Source organism: Haemaphysalis longicornis, unplaced genomic scaffold (assembly GCF_048455015.1).
Source record: "Haemaphysalis longicornis isolate Haplotype H1 unplaced genomic scaffold, Haemaphysalis longicornis Haplotype H1 scaffold_10, whole genome shotgun sequence".
In the NCBI taxonomy this organism is placed as follows: Eukaryota; Metazoa; Arthropoda; class Arachnida; order Ixodida; family Ixodidae; genus Haemaphysalis; species Haemaphysalis longicornis.
In genome coordinates, this window is record NW_027526204.1 from 140538533 (window position 1) to 140555799 (window position 17267).

Genomic DNA, 17267 nt, shown 5'->3' on the forward strand with positions numbered 1-17267 from the left:
GTGGAAGTTCGGAGACTTGGTGATCAATCACGGTTTCAGCTAAACAACCTTTATTTGCTCGAACGCGCTGAAACGGCATGCATCTGTTGCAGATTATAAGCCTTCCATTACGCTCTTTCGGTTAACAGGGCTCCTGCTGACAAACGGAGCAGACGTTCCCGCACCATTCAGGTTCCGTTCATCGGGGTTTCACTGTACAGTAAATGCATACTTCCGGTAATCAGCTATTGAGCAGGAAACTGAAAACCATTACAGCAGAAAACCAATATGGCTTGTGGCGTTTCCGGGACTTCGGGGAAATATAGCACGCTCCCGATGATTCCAAAGTTGCCCTTTTCAGTGACCCTTCTCCTCTCTTTTTTCTTTCTTTTATCACTCGAAGCACGGATACAAGCCACCTGTCAAGCTGGCCAATCTTCTGGTCTGTTGCAGCTCGCCGAAGCAGGGGGTAAAGAGAAGAGGAGAATGGGGTAACATAGAGCCATCACGCGTTCCGCGGACACGAGCGTGCGTTGCGTATTACACGAATGCTTTGTTGTTCAGTGCAGCAAATTCGTCACGGGGTACTGAATGCGGTGAACTCCGCACACCGCAATGAATTCGGCGTACTAAAATGTGCAGCATTCCTTAACGGCCCAACGTGGCTACGAAACGACCTGTACAAGAACGGCCCCGATGTGGCTACGGAACGACTCCTGTACAAGAACGGAACGGGCTGCCCATCTTCGGTTCACCTTGAATCACGCGCTTCTAATACCATGCACAAAATTGCGGTATGAAACATTTTCTGCTGTAAAGGCCCATGTTGGGGATATTGTCATCCTTTTGAGTGGCATGTATAAATCCTTGACGTGAAGGCTTAATGCCTCATGTAACACTGCTTGTGGTACCATAATTTATGTATACTGCGCCCTCGTGCAAGCATGAAAGCAGAAGGAATCGGGAACAGTATAGTACCATGTGTAATACAAACATGCCACCCAAAAGTCATCTGTGGTATCCATGATAGTTCATACGCAAATGTGTCATGCTGTAATTTTTTCACATAGTTGAAGATGTATTTGAAGTACCTGCACAGTGGAAAACTGATGATACTGCGACACCGAAAATATTTTGCTCACCTCTTCAATGGCTAAGTTCAGCGCTGCGGCGCAGCCTCATTCCATTCTCCTGTACGAAAAATATTTCACAGTCCTGTCAGACGGCTATCTTTTGTACTACAAAGATACAACCTCGTCCAGTACTCTAGCATACGGAAGACATTTTGTAGTACTGCGATATGGTAGAGTTCTTGGAGCAGGGAGAACGGCACAACTTCATAGCCCTGGCAAACGGATCTCTTCAGTAGTCCTGTGGTACGGATACGTTCTGCAGCCTGGTGAAACGGTCTCCATAGTTTTGTTCTACAACTAAGTCCAGTAGCTTGGTAAAACGGCCGTATTCCGTGGTCCCGTTTTACGACCACTTACCGTGGCCTAGCGAAATAGTCGTGTTCTGTAGTTACATTGTGGGGTTAAGTGCCGTAATCTGGTGATACGGTCATGTTCGTGGTCCCGTTTTGCGGTAACGTTCCGTGGCCTGATGAAACAGTTTTGTTCTGTAGTTACGTTATATGGCCAAGTTCTGTAGTCTGGCGCGCCGGTCATGTTCAGCAGTTTCCTGACACGGAACATTTCCCGTAGTGTAAATTACGGAAGAGGTTCCGTAGTAGGATGGCACGACCGTGCTCTGTAGCCATTTTAAACGAAATATGTTCCGTGAATATTTGATACCAAAGATGTCCTGTAGTCCTGTAATATAGTGAATATTGGGCAATACGTCATACGGAACAAGATTGGTGCAGTAATTTACACATGTTTACAGTTGGGTTGTATAGTACAGAGGAAGGTCCCAAGGCCGAAGCCGTATACGCGGGACCGCTATTGAGACACAAAATATAGAATACGAGTGACATAACAAAAGAAAAACATGTACCGCACTAAACATAACTATATAGACAATCATAAACTACACAAAACCATAGATACGACCGTAAAAATACGCGACAGATTAAAGACAACCGGAATCTAAACAAGAGGGAAGCGCAAAAAACTAGGCAACCATATTACACTAAAATCAAAGATTAGACTTCAAGCAGGTAGCTTCTAAATTTTTAAACCTGTAGAATGAGTTTGCTTTTATATTGGTAGGCAAGGAATTCCAAAATGATATAGCAGAAAATTGTATTGTGTGTTTGCCATAATTTGTTCGAACGTTAGGTAGCAAAAGATTGTTTTGGCTCGAAAAACGCGTGTTATTCGTATTAGTAGTTATAAGCGAACAGGAAAGAGGTCTAGTACGAGTTTAGGATCAAGGATTTTGAAAAGCAGAGTACCAAGGCTGTAGCGATAAATTTGAGTTAGAGGCAAAATACGAAGTTTCTGAAATATAGGTGGTGATTGAAGGGGAGCAGAGTTGATAACGCGAACGGCTTGTTCCTGTAATGTAACGAGTGGTGACAGGTGAGTGGCGCACGAGCTACCCCGCGATGATATGCATTAGTTGAAATGACAGTGAATGAACGCAAAATATAAGCTACGAATGGTTTGGACATGAAAGTATGGGAGTGCGCGAATCAACGCTCTGAGGCCTAAGGACACATATTTAACAATGGAAATCACATGCTCATTAAACTTCAAATTAGAGTCGACGACAACGCCTAAAATGTAAGTTTTTTAGAAGATAACTGAAGATTTAGAAAAGCAGGAAGGGATTTGTTAGGGGAGCAATCGAGTATAAAACAGTTCTTGCTAACGTTAATAGATAATTTATTTCCTGAACACCATTCCTCTCGTGAAAGCACGTCAGTTTGTAATTTAGAGAGTAAATTGTTAATACCGTTGTCACAAGAAAAAATAGTTGTGTCGTCAGCATACAGAATACATTGTGAACTTGTTAAACACTGGGGCAGGTCATTAATATACAACAGGAATAAAAGAGGTCCCAGTATTGACCCCTGAGGCATACCATTTTCTATATTTACCGGGTGTGATGAGTGACCATGAACGCAGACGACCTGGCGCCTATTTGTAAGAAAGATTTTCAAAAGAGTCAGTGGTGGTCCAACCATTCCATAAAGTTGCAGTTTATTCCATAAAGTTGCAGTATGATCAATCGTATCGAAAGCTTTCGATAAGCCAATAAAAACGGAACAGTCATATTTATCACAATCAATAAAAGACTTAATTTCATCTGTGAAACAAGAAATAACGTGTTCAGTAGACAAACCACAGCGAAACCCAAACAGACAACTGCTGAGTAAAAATGAAATTTCGCACAATACCGGGAGAGTCTTAGTTCAGTTAGTTTTTGCAACACCTTATCCAAAAATGAGAGGATGGAAATGGACCTGTAATTTTCAATGAAGCGGTGATCCCCTTTTTTGAATACTGTAGCAACTTAAAAAAAATTCAGTTGCGTTGGAAACACACCCGTCTGAAAAACCAAATAAAAATGTGACTAATAGCATTAGAAATAAGATTTCCGGCAAGCTTAATAAGTGCACCGTGTACGCCATCTAAACCAGGGCCTTTAGCTTCAAGCAGCTCAATAACAGACTCAACTTCTTCTGGAGAGGTAGGGTGAAGATAGAAGAATTTATCAGAGCGGCGAAACGGAGCCGATTATGTAACAGAATGTGAATCAGGGATAATATTTGCAAAATATGTGCTGAAGGCGTTAGCAATGCCCCTTGGCTCAAAAATACAGGAATGATTATAAATAACTGAAATAATGGCTTTCTTTTGATCAGCGTTATTTAAAAATTCATAAGGTAGTTCTTTTCTTCTACGTTGCTTTTTGTTCTTTTTTGCGTATGCCATTTTTTTACTCCTTTTTCTTCTTTCTTGTTTCCTTTCAAAAACAGCAGTAAGTGCAGAAGTTCTTTTCGTAAACCCAAACCACCGGTTCGATAACGTCTCGCCGCACGCACTTCTGGTACCTAAGTTGGCTTTGCCGCAGTGTGCAAAAGCTCTGCACAAAGCCGAACACATAGTCAAGTTTGATTCATGCGAAAAATTGCCGCGACAGCTAACCAATGATGCCGATTTTAACGCGAATTTCAACAAATTCAGTCAGATAATCAGGAACAAAGATTAGAGAGTGGTTTCTGACTACTCACTTTCTCCCACTGTCCCCGAGACGTCACAGAGAAAAGTTTGCTCGATTGGCGGCCAGTGCTACCGCGACTAAACATTATGCGATTGTATTGGTCCCTCTGGTTACGTTTGATCGCATCGCCTGAATGCTAGCATGAAGCCATCACACTGACTGATTTTTCCGCCTTTAGTACCTCGCCAATGGCTCCTGTGCTGACCTAGCGTAGCGGGAAATTTGAAAGTTTGTCATGTGATTTTCTTTTATGATAGCTACTGCTTTGCAGGTGGGATATAGTTGAGCGAGTTATCAGGGGCTAGCTATTTAAAAATAAACAAGGTTTGTTGTCTTCGTGGTCCTTTTGACTCGCCTAAGCATTAAGCATTTTACAGCAAACTTTATTTGCATTCTGCGGCTTAATCTGCACGCTGTCAGCCAACACGAATGCATTGCGGCAAAACCAACGTAACAAAACTTTGCAGCAAAGCCAGCCTTTCCGGCGAAATAGCGTGATGAGAGCTCCTGTACTGAATTAGCTAACCATGGTAAATTATTCTTTATACTCCAATTATAATTAATTATAAATTATATAAATTATACTCAATAAGGAGAGCAGTAAATTACCTATAAGGAAGGGCGTCAGACAAGGAAACACTATCTCTCAAATGTTATTCACCGCATGATTACAAGAAGTATTCAGAACATTGGATTGGGAACAGGTAGGCGTAAGGGTTAATGGAGAATACCTCAGTAACCTCATATTTGTTGATGACGTTGTCTTGCTATGTAACTCGGCGGACGAATTGCAATGCATGATTACCGCACTGGACAAGAAGTGTAAAATCGTGGGCCTGAAAATTAATATGCAGAAAGCTAAAGTAATGCTCAATAACCTCGGGACAGCACAGCTGTTTGAGATAGGTGGCGAGGCAGTGGAAGTGGTAAGCGAATATATCTACTTATGCCAAGTAGTGACTCCGGATCCCAACCATAAGGCAGAGATAATTAGAAGAATCAGAATGGGGTGGAGTGCATTCGGCAGGCATTCTCAGATATTAATGGCAGCCTACCATTTTCCCTGAAGAAGAAAGTGTATGACAGCGGCATCTTACCGGTACTCATCTACGGGCAGAAACTTGGAGGCTCACTAAAAGGGTTCAACTTAAATTGAGGGCGACTCAGCGAGCAATGGAACGGAAGGTGATAGGTACAAGGAGAGAGCGGAGTGGGTCAGGGAACAAACGCGTGTTAAGGACATATTAGTAGAAATTAAGAAGAATAAATGGGCGTGAGCAGGGCACGTAATGCGAAGGCAAGATAACCATTGCAAGCGTGGCAGGGGGCGGCAGAAAGTTAGGTTTGCGGGGTAAGATTGGTCGCAGTTAGCACAGGACTAGAACAATTGGAGATCTCTGGGAGAGGCCTTTGCCCTGCAGTTGGCGTAGACACCATGATGATGATGATGATGACGATAAATTATTCTTTAGCGATTACAGAATGTGGTGTTATGGTGTTTTAAAAGCTGGAAAGCTGGAAAGCATCACTGGAGTGCCTACTTGTCAAATAATTTTAGGAGTGCATCCGCGTGTGTGTCCCTGTCCCGGATAAATAGATGGTTCTCAATCATCATCATCATAATCATAATCACCAGCAGCAGCCGCAAAAGCATGTAGTACTCTCCCTGATACGCTCTTAACTGCCCCATTCCGCAGCTAACCCACTTCTATGCTCTAGACTGCTTGAACATGCCATTAGAAAATTACATCAAAATTACATTGATGGCACTGATACGCTAACATCTCAAACAAAGCATCTGTTGTGCAACGGATTGTCGACGATACACTTTCTGGATATATATGACACCCCTGCGGTGATAAATTTCCACAAACTTGCTGTTAGATTTCGGCGAAGCTTTCGGTTAAATTTGTTACCCGGTATTATGAATACCGGGTAACAAATGTGTAATTCAGCTTTCGAAAAAAAAAAAAAAACTTTACAGGACAGCGGGCTGACCATCTCGGGGCTTGAGGATTAGGAATTCCTGGTCAATCGGGCCCGAACAGCAGCCGTATACACCGCGGCTTTCTGGAATGAGAGGATATGCCACCCACTTGTCTTGTCTTGTCTTTTTTTTTTTTTTTTTGTTATCGGGTCCAATAAACTTTTTTTTCACTTCCTCCTTCCTCCTCATCCTCCTCTACTTAAACGAATTGTTGACACTCTCCTGTCTTGGCTACCGTAGGGAAGTGCGTTAAGACGAACTTTATTTCTTCGCTTTGCGAATGACTTTTTTTAACAAGATTGCCGATTCGTGATTACAGCTCCAAAAGATTTGTTAGGTCAAAGACACAATGTAGTCATATGATTGGTAAGCCTGGTAGGGTACGCTGCGCCTCAATATCGAATGCCAATTTCAATTTATGATACAGGCTGACTCCACTATCGGTGTTGGCCCAGAACGCTTGCCTTGCATTCTGACATGCATTGGAAGTCGAGAGAAAGAGAGAGAGAGAGAGAGAGAGAGAGAGAGAGAGAGAGAGAGAGAGAGAGAGAGAGAGAGAGAGAGAGAGAGAGAGAGAGAGAGAGAGAGAGAGAGAGAGAGAGATGCGATGTAATAAAGTGTTGGAACGTCTGGTCGGGGAAACGCATGACACAAATTAAAAACTGACACCGACCACGAGGGTTTATTAAACGAAAAAATATGTTTCGGTTGTGAAAAAGATTGTGAACAAGGCTCCCGTATGGGAGCCGAAACGTCTTTTTTCGTTTTATTAAACACTCGTGGTCGGTGTCAGTTTTCAATTTGTGTCAGGGAGAGATGTGCGTGTAAAATATTGTTTGTAGTACGCCCTCCTCTCTCTTCTGACGTACTCGTTGAATGAACCATCTGCACCTTGACCTCCGTGACACTGTGTTGACTTAATCTCGTATTTCGGCGACGGCCACTGAGGAGGTTGGATCGTGGTCAACGTGCCATTGACGGTGACGCGATGTGCAAGCCTTGTTGGGTGTGGGAGGTGTGGCCACAGAACGAATAGAGGGAAGAGACAGGGACGTGGGAAAACAAGAGAGAGACACAGATGGCGCCGAGCAGCAGGTTAGAGGGAGAGCTCGAGAGAGAGACGAAGAGAATGGGGTGAGGGCGCGATCCTCACCAGCTGATGCCCGATTTAGCGGGCGAACCCACGCGCAGCGCGCAAAAATGAACGGACCGCCGCCGGCAGCGGTACCGCCTCCACGGAGAGTTGTCGCTCAAGCCGCCGCACGTTCTTTGCGGCGACCTTAGAAAGCTGCGCGCTCGCCCATTTGCGTCGACTATTTGCCGTGCACCCGATGCGACGACGGAAAGACGACAGCTTCGTCGGCCCGATTCGATATCGCTGGTGCCCGCGACGAGGGAGCGGGGGACGTCGTCGCCGCAACGAGATGTTGCGTCCACCTGTTCGAGCTGCTCCGGTGGTGGGCGTCGTGGAAGCGAATTCGTTGTGACCCGAGTGCGTGCTGTGTCGTGTTCGGTGTTTGTCTTTGAACCGAGCTGACTGTGGTAGTAATAGCTACTTGGTGAGACGGCGGTGCGCGATGCGCTGGCTCGTTCGTCGGATGCGAACGGCCCGTGCGCCGACCGGTGGACCGCTATTTTGGGCCTCTGTCGTCTGCTGCGGCCTCGTCGCATTACTCAGTGTCGATGTCGATGCAACCGGTGAGCTTTTACGAGTTGTTCATCTGCGTGAGCGCGTGAGCTGTTTTGCATGCGTGGTTTTCATTCCATCTTCCTGTTCAGACAAAAAAAAATTAGTTTTGTTATTCGCATTGATTGATTGATTGATTGATTGATTGATTGATTGATTGATTGATTGATTGATTGATTGATTGATTGATTGATTGATTGATTGATTGATTGATTGATTGATTGATTGATTGATTCCTGTGTGGAATTGCTGTACTTGTTGAAATTTTCAGAAGTTTTTGATTAGTTGACATGGTGGTTTCTATTCAGGTGCAGCTTTCCGGCTCAACACAATTCTTTCAGAAGTAATTGATTTGAAGTTATTCAAAGTAATGCGAAGAATTTTCGCCCAGCTGATACTGAGGGCTAAAGCTTGCATTGTGCGGAGTTCAAAGTCTTTTACATTGCTATACTAAGTTCCAGAGCCATGGAAACTACCAGATTGAAATACATGGGAAGTAACTTTTGACAATGAATTACACTAAAATACTGTTTACGGTTCTACAAACTATTTTTGCAGCGTTCATATCCAAGTAAACTCCCTGATCTATGTTATCATTTTTTTGCTATGGTTTTACTATAGGTACCTTGAGAGGTCGGAATTAGGAGCGAGAAAGCGGGGGATATGTGTTCTTCGTTTTGTAAGGCCATTGGGATTTTGTTGCTAATGTTGCTGTCGCTCTCAAAGTGCCGGTTCTTATATATATAGCCGACCTATTTGGCGAGGCAAGCCCTTTCTTGTTTATCCTGTTTTTATTTCCGTGAGTATTAGGTGAACAATTTTATTCTGTCAAAATCTCGCGGACTTCGTGCGTGAAACCCTGTAGATCTGTATAATTTACTTCAATAACTCCTTTACCCCAATCGAGGCCTCGGTTCATTGTATTATCTAGAAAAGACACCAGTTCCTCCTTTTTTAACATCCGCAACTTGTTATGTTGAGACTTACTCGCTTCTATGGGCCTTCGTTTGAGCAACATGACGACATCGGTCGTACTTCATCTGTGCGGTTCGAATGTACAAATAAGAAATCATTTACTTGCGCCGAATGTTTAACAGCATTTTAAAGCATTTCATTTGACGCTTGTTTAAGATAAAGCACGCTGTGCGATGAGCAATGGACCTCAATACGTGCGATCGGCAATATGTCACATATACATACATACCACCGTAGAGCACAGGGTCATTGCGACTTTACGAGAATGTGGCTTGTATTCTTTTCTTTCTTTTTTCTTTAAACCACGAGTTCAAATTGCCACCAAGCGTTCTGTAGATGCGGAAAAGGGCCTATTTGTTTCCTAAAAACAGGAAAAAGAAAGATGAAGGAAACGTACGCAAGATATGCCAGCGCCGCAACACAGTCCCCTTTCAAAAAGAAGTTTATTGATTCTTGTAAAGCAGGAAGGTTACATGAGTAGATATGTCCAGACGAGGGTCCCATAGTTGATACTGCACCGGGACCCTCGGTATATTATTATATTACTTCCTTTGAGGAACAAATTACTGGGGAGACCACCGAACGGGAATCCTCCCAAGGACTGATGTTCGCTCCACCTGCCCAAACGCTGAATTTTGGATGCAACGACGCTTGCGATTTTTTTCTTTCTTTTCTCAAAGTGCACTGTTTCACTGACCTTATGCCAGATTGCATCACGAGCGTCTCGTCAATAGCATGATGCACGAACCTTGTTGCGCGTTCATCACTTTGCCGCACCAGCGTGCCAACTTCTGTCATTGAGTCCATCAAAAATGTAACGCGAATGTAGTCATGGACAAATTAAACGCGACCCCCAAAATATGAACCAGACCACACATACAGCGCGATTTCGGTCCACTCAAGTCAAATTGACGCGTGTCTTACTTACAGTAACAACGTTCGGCAATGTGGCCTCCAACTTATACCAATAGCGCAGCATTATTGGACCTCCATGAACAGCATTTTTTTTGTTTTTTGCGTGTTATGGTTGATATTTTTCTGTTTGCATTTCATTTATACTTGACTGTACGTATTCCATCGGAAGGGGGTACACAATCAACTCCTGGCTTCTTATAATCCTGGATTATTTTGTTGCCAACTTAACGTTGTCGTCTGTACCCCTTTCGCCGACACGGCCGCCTTCACCGGGGCCGAAAACACATTCATCACATAGCTCGAATAAAACAAGACCGAGCAAAAGTCGACCATCGTTATTTGATGATTGTTGGCTGATTAGTTAATTGGTTTTCTGGTTAATCGATTAATTGGTTAATTGATTGGTTGGCTATCGTACGCATGCACTCCACTGAAGTTAGGGTAGAGTGATACTGCATTACTGTCAACGACTCTATACGCGCGTGGCGACTCGAGTGTTTGCCCGGAGTCAACGCCTTCGTTTTTGAGTCTAAGTAACTGCAATTCAGCAATACAAGGAAAAGAAATTGGTGTAAAAAACTAGCCGGATGCCCTAGTTTTTGTCACTATCGACCCAATTTTCGGCTCTTTGAGCGTTAGCTTGGAACATTGAACTCTTTCGCAAAGGGTATTGTTATGGATAGCGAAATTTAATCGAATAGGGTCATTTAATTTTGGCCGCGTCGCTTTGCGCAGCCGGAAGAGAATATACGGAAGGAGCAATGGAGGCGAAAACGTTCCGTACAGGACAAATTGATTGATTGTATGGTTTAACGCGCCGACGCAACGCAGGCGATGAGGCGCGCCGTAGTGGAGGGCTCCGGATTAATTTTGACCACCTGGGGATCTTTAACGTGCGCCGAAATCTCGTATACACACGGGCGTTTTTGCTTTTCGCCTCCATCGGAAAAGCGGCCGCCGCAGCCGGGAACCGAACCTGCGAGCTCGTGCTCAGCAGCACAACGCCTTAGCCAGTACAGGACAAATTCTAAAGTTCTGTACATACTGGGAGCTTAGCGACACCGCCTACTTCTGCGATACCGGCGGGAGGGCGAGAATACAGAAGTTTACGGAAACTGAGAGGCTCAGCGAAACTCGGGCGAGCTGATCAGCTACGGAAGCGTTTTTAAGAAGCGCCGATACATCGTGAGACGAGGTTAGGACCACGCGGCGACTGACCTTTGGTCGAAGCCTGCTTATCGCTATTTAGCGGGGAAGTGGCCGCCACCTCTTAACGACGCCGGAATCTGACTAAGAACAATACAGGGCTGTGGTGGCACTCAAGATACGGGGCGCGTGATGGGCGAAAACGAGGCTGTTTCTGGGCAGTGACAGAGAATGGAACTGCAGCGACGGGGCTTTTTCCAGAAAAAAACAGGAGTGTATACGATCATTTGGGCACGTGTACCTGGAAGTACGAGTAAGAAAAGTGCCTGTGAGTTACGTATTTGTCTCAACGTATCGGCCGGGAACCAGCCGTTGTCAAGAAAAGGCCAGTCCCGGCCGAAACGAAGTAATTTTTTGTCGTGCTTTTAAAGTGACATTCCCTAAATGTCAACACCAGTGGCCTAAAACTTGAATACATTTTATTACGCGCGCATACACACACGCCTGCACGCACACATACGTACGCACATACACGCATTCACATGTGCATACGTACATACATACAAACGTACGTACGTACATACATACATACATACATACATACATACATACATACATACATACATACATACATACATACATACATACATACATACATACATACATACATACATACATACATACATACATACATACGAGTACAAGCAGCAATTTCAAGCTGTTTATGATGGCAATAATGTGGACAAAAAGGTGATCAAGAAAAGGCCAGTATGACTAGAGGCTCAGTACGGCCACAGTCCTTCAAAGCATTGAAGGAGTCTGGTACGGCCAACGTCATGAGCCGGAGTCGGTGCACCCGAAAAAAGTTCAGTGACCGCACGAGGTGCCCGCGTAACCGGCCACGGTTCCATTCGGCAAAGAGCTGCCACAGTTGGGGACTCACTAACGAGCCTCTTTCGAGGATCGCGACCCACGCATCCGAACTATAAAGCGCAAGGCGTCGTCGATCCGTGCACCCACGGTCACCAGGGTTGTAATGGGCAACGGAAGAGGAGGTGGGGGAAGGGGGGGGGGTAAAAAAAAGGGCGGCACTTCCACAAGTCCGCGTAATTGGCTCCCTGACCGACAAAACGCCCATGGGCTCTCTTGTCTTACACACCATTTGCTTCGTTCCTGTGCGTTTTTGCACGAGCAAATGGTTCGGTCGGAGTTCATTTTCGCTTCACCGCACGGGGTTGGACTCAAACATCTTCGCGAGCAGCCCAGGGTGCGCGGTGAACGCGTGTGTCGCACGCCAAGGCCTCAACCGAGCCCGTCAATGTCGAGTCAAGCGAAAAATAGGCAGACGGAAAACGCGCGCTTTCTTGTCGCTCGTATTTTCTTTTTGGCGCCAACGCAGCTATTTGGCGGGAAACGTGCCAGCGCGCCACCCGCGAGAGCAGGCCACTTCCTAGCTCTTCCCACGCCGTTTTCCAGGTATACACGCTAATGCACGGACAGACAGAGAGAGCGAGAAAAAAATGCGCGGAGAAGCAATGAGCAAAGATCAAAGATCGCGGCGCGATATAAGTTTTACGCGATCCGTCGTGCGTAGGTTCCATTCGTGTGTGCCCGTATTTTTTCGTTGTTCTCGATGTCTTTCTTTTTTCCTTTCTTTCTTTCTTGGTGACGCAGAGGTTACCTTGGAAGCACGCGACTGGAGTTCTGACGTGGGCGAGTTTCCTTTTTTTCTTTTTTTTTCTTTCCGCCGTATTTCCGCGCACAGTGTCTGTTGTACCCGTACGGCTATTTTTGATATCCCTCTCATGCGTCTACAGGCGCCCCAGCCAGGTCGTTCCTTAAACACTTAGAGAAACAGTGCAGCTTTGTATAAGCTAGCTGAGAATTTCTAAGAATGAAGGCTCGTTTCTCCGCTTTGGTGATGAACCGGAGGCGACACTGGCAGTCATCCAGACGGTGCACGCATATGCGACCGCACGGCGAGGCCATGAACTGGGATCATGGGAGGACGACCCGCGTAAAGGGTTATGCGTACTTTGAATTCTTAAAAGAAAACAACAGAAAAGAAAAAAGAAAGAAAAACTCAACGAAATCAGTCCTAAACTGTCTCTGCCCTACGCGGATTTCTTTTCTTGTTTCTTCTGCTCTTGCAGCGATTTCTTCAAAGCGACACTTGAATTGCTCGCCTCAAGTCAAAGCCCCGTTTCTTTTCTTTTCTTTTTTTTTTGAAGAGTAAATTATGGGCGACGTACTCCAGCGATTCGGAAAGTTGATGAAAAAAGCCCGAGGGCACGGAAGCACTTCTTTACGGGTTGAGAATACGAAAGCATGCATGTCCATTTGAACGCCTGGGACGCCCCTCGCATTCTCGAAGGGCTTCGTAATCCTGCCGCTTGAGACGCTTGGCTTTGCGATCCGCCTCAACGCTTTCGAACAGCAAGAGCTGCCTGCTGCCGAATTTAAGATTGCGCTATTGAACGCCTCGAGCTATGGAACACCTCGTGCTATGGAACGTTTCCCAAGGAGCAGTTTTAAGAGCAGAGCTGTTTAAGCTTTTAGTTAACCCGTATAGCGTTACCAGAAAAAAAAAGAAGAAAAAAGACCCAGCGCACGTGAACGTGCGCCTCGTGAGGAACGCCCAGCGTCGGCCAGCTCGACCTTTGAGAACACTCTGCCCAGCGTTTGTGGCGTGATCTCGTGCTGTTCTCCTCGTTAATTCGCGTGCGTTCGCGCCTGTCCCTGTCGAGTAGGGCTGCCCAAGAGGATGCAACGCACGGCCACGTTGAGGTCGGCCCGTCAACCGGGCTTTACCTACTGCAGGATTTACTCATAAAAGACCTTTCCATCCATCCATCCGCGCCTGAAGTGGTGAGCACAGACGCCGAGTTCGCCGTGTACAGACGCCGAGTTCGTGAAGCCGCTTGCCGCGGGTTCTAGCGCGTGCTAACGCGGTCCACTTTGGGAGAGATGTAAAAAGCTAACAGATAAAACGACCCGGGCCTGCCGGTCATGGAAAATTTTCAGGGGAAAGTTCGGAAATCCGTGCGAGGTACAACCGCCGGGTCTCCGACGAAGGGAGAGGGGCCATTAGCTCTGCTGTTTCTTCAGCTTTGCCCCACTGGTGCAGGCTGCGGCATTTTTTTTTTCTTCTGGAATGGCGGTTGATGGCCCACTCAGACGCGATTCTCTAGTATATCTTATGAGTGCCTCAGAAATCGTGTTGGTCCAGTTAGCAGCTCACAATCGATGCGAAATCAAGTTTCGGCGTGCAGCCTAAAATTCCGCAGAGGATGGTCCCCCAAACGTCTTGAAGGAATGGGCATGATCGCGCAGGCGGTCATTTCAGCAAATCCTCGGTGTCTTCCATACGTATTACCTGACGCAGGACACCAAGACGTCGTAAACACACCACGGGAATGTCACGTGGGGCATCTTAAGATTCTTACCGCAGCCTACAATTAGGTGGTCATTTCTGTTTACTAGTCTGTTCACTGCTTCTTATCGCAGCCTGCAAGAAGAGATAAGGAGCAATGTCCAGAATGAAAGGGATAAATGACTAGATAAGAATCACTGACACATTAATTCAGAAGCCCACCCCTCGTTTACCGCTATTTCCTGGTAACGTAACGTCAGAGTAGAGTAAACCTTTTTTCTTTTTTATAACGGGAGAGCTGAGACAATTCTAACGCGCTCCCGAAGGAGGTCAGGGGCTTTCGACCTTTCCTATAGACGCTGCCGAACGCAGCTGCGTCTGTGTGCGCCGGGCCGCCCTCGGACAATGGAAAGAAAACCAGGCGCAACAGGCAAGCACGACGTATCGGCAGCAAGAAGCAACAATTGTGCAGGACGTCAACGCGACGCCACCAAGACAGAACGCTAGCTAACAAGCAGGCTCGGATGAAGCGCACAATGCTCTTCAAAAATTTAATCACTCAATGAAAAAAATCCCGGGCCATCTCCACTAACGTGAAACCTGGGGAATGGCGAAGCATGCAGTGTATAAGTGTATTCTTGGAGCCTTGGCGTTTTTTCCAACGGAGATAAAACCACTGGGGGGTGGAGGTATACAGCTTTGCTGTAAAAGGCCTTTGAAGCACGAAGCCTTTGAAGCACGAAGCTCTCCACCGCGAGGCGTAAACGAGTGTCCAGGTGTTTTAGTACCATGACTACATGAGACGACACTTACGACGACGACAGGAGACGCCAACAGCCCCAGACCCTAATGGGCTTCGCCCCTAAAAGCGCACACACGTGGCGCACTTCGAAAACTAACTACAGCGAATTTTCGAACTCTTCTTTACGGCTTCGTCGTGTTTTTAACTGTGCTTTATCGGCGATGAAAAGCACGGGAAGGCACGTCTCCTGAAAAGAAGGGGAGCATGTGCACCGCCGGCAATGGTCAGCAAAGTCACAGCTAATACACACGTCAAAAAAGATTTTTTTAAAGCGAAAGCTTTCCAGTGGGACCGATGGTGTTCTGTCAAAACACTAATGCATTTCCCCGTAGACCGGTTGGTCGAACGAAAAGCTGTGGACTCGCGGCGCGTGCGTGCAACCGGGAAAATCGCGGGAAAATCGCGAAAAAAGAACTGTTCTAGATAAGACGACGGTACACGCATAGAACACGAAGAAGGAGTGCAATAGCATACCTTTATCTCATAAACCACGTATCGGATACATTTAGATCGTTCGTAGATGTGTTTACTGAGTGCTAAAAAAATCGTCGCATGGGTTCGTTCTTCGCTTGCGATTTGGGGCTTTGAAGGTTTGACGATCGACTGGACGAACTTTCAGCGATGGTTTGACGCACTTTTAGCTTTCGCGCTTCTCTCAACCTTCTTTTGGAAGGTATGGTAAATTTTTCGTGTTGGCTCGTGCTTCGCCGCGACATTAAGTGACCTGTTCTTCACCTCCTTGGATAAACGCAATGCTGCTCGCATTGGCTCTGCAGTGTACGTGCAGATATGCAGCTAGCAGACGATTTTTTTTGTGTGTTGAGAGTTGCTGTGGTGGAGGATAGGCCAGCTGTTCTGAAATACATTTTGAACGTTTTCAAGAGTATATATAAAAAAAACTCAGGTTCGCTCGTGAGTTGCCAGAGAAGGGTCGACTGCAGTTTCTTGACGTTCGCATCTTTTTCAACGAAAGTTCTGCCAGCTGATCGCACACCTCTCTCGGTCGGTGAAACCAGTACTTGATTTTGATTAGGCCCCAGTGAAAATCGGGATCGCTCTTAACTGTCTATAGCTCGCTATTCTCCAAAAGTATTGTGAACATGAGGTACTACCTGACCGCATGCACAGGTAGGGTATAGAGTGCTTGTTTCCTTCACTACCGGTTGTTGTCGTTCGCTGACGAGTAAGCGTGCGCAGTCATGGACCAATGAAGTGCGGACACGAAAATATAAACCAGAACAAGAAATATTGAAAAGCAAAAACTGTGGTGGATTCCTCTGTCATAGGAACCGGTAAAACACGAAAGTAAAATGTGCAGCGAAATCTGCAGCTCAGCATGATTTGCGGGTCGGCGGCTGTCTTGTGGGTGTGCTTGGAGAGCGGCGTCCTGCTGGAGGGTCGCTTCGGCAAATGTGTACTGGCGTCATCTTCGTGTGACGTCAGTGAAATCTTGGTGTATCCCGACATAAAACACTTTCACGTTAAAATATAAATCCCGAAAACGAACAACCCTAAGTATACTGTAATATTTAGTACTAAAGGTTGCTTTCCCGCAAGAAGACCCTGTGTGCAGGGGTGCACCCTTTACAGGTCGCTTGCTTCGTTGAAATGGCGTCATTTCCATGACGGATATGACGTAAGTGAAATCTTCGTGAATCGTGGAATAAAACACTTTCGTGTTAAAATTACTGTTCGTGTAGACGAAATAATGGCGCTCTATTGGTATATTTGGAAAGTCAGATTTCCGAACTTTTTTACTGTAATTAATACACGCATCAATTTCACTGCGTGGAAAGAATTCACGCTATTTGTGTGTTCCGGTTCATATTTTCGTGATGGCGTTTCATTTGTCCATGAATATGCGGGACTGGCAACACGCGGTGCAGGCGCGTACAGTGGTGGTGCTATATATTCACCGGGTGTCGCGCTGCCTTAAAAAAAGGTGGCGCCTATAAATGTGGTGTAGTATTTCCGGCGCTTGCGAAGTCAGCACTGATGTGTGGCTTTGTCAACAACGCGCGAAATAAGCAACACTGTGACGAGCAGCACGCCCCTAGTGCTTTGTGGAGTGGGAGTGCTGCGTCGTCCATGAGATACCGTTATCATGCGGAAAATTCTGCGTTGACCAAACAGGGAGCTTCCCAAACGCAGCCTGGGGGAAGCGTGCACAGTGCAGCAGTTAGGGCTGTGGTGGCAGCAGGACACGCGGTGCGCATGCTCCGCCGCGTGTATT

At 46.0% G+C, this 17267-nt stretch overlaps 1 protein-coding gene across 2 annotated transcripts in view; it reads left to right on the plus strand.

Moving 5' to 3' along the window:
• Positions 1-7322: 7322 nt before the first annotated feature.
• The window catches only part of LOC144159498 (cell adhesion molecule Dscam1-like), a 50212-nt gene continuing 40267 nt past the window's right edge, over positions 7323-17267 (plus strand). For both annotated transcript variants that reach the window (XM_077691023.1, XM_077691022.1), the window contains exon 1: positions 7323-7834. In XM_077691023.1, the coding sequence (XP_077547149.1) occupies positions 7714-7834 (121 nt within the window). In that variant the 5' untranslated portion in view covers positions 7323-7713. The remainder of the gene's footprint in view (positions 7835-17267) is intronic.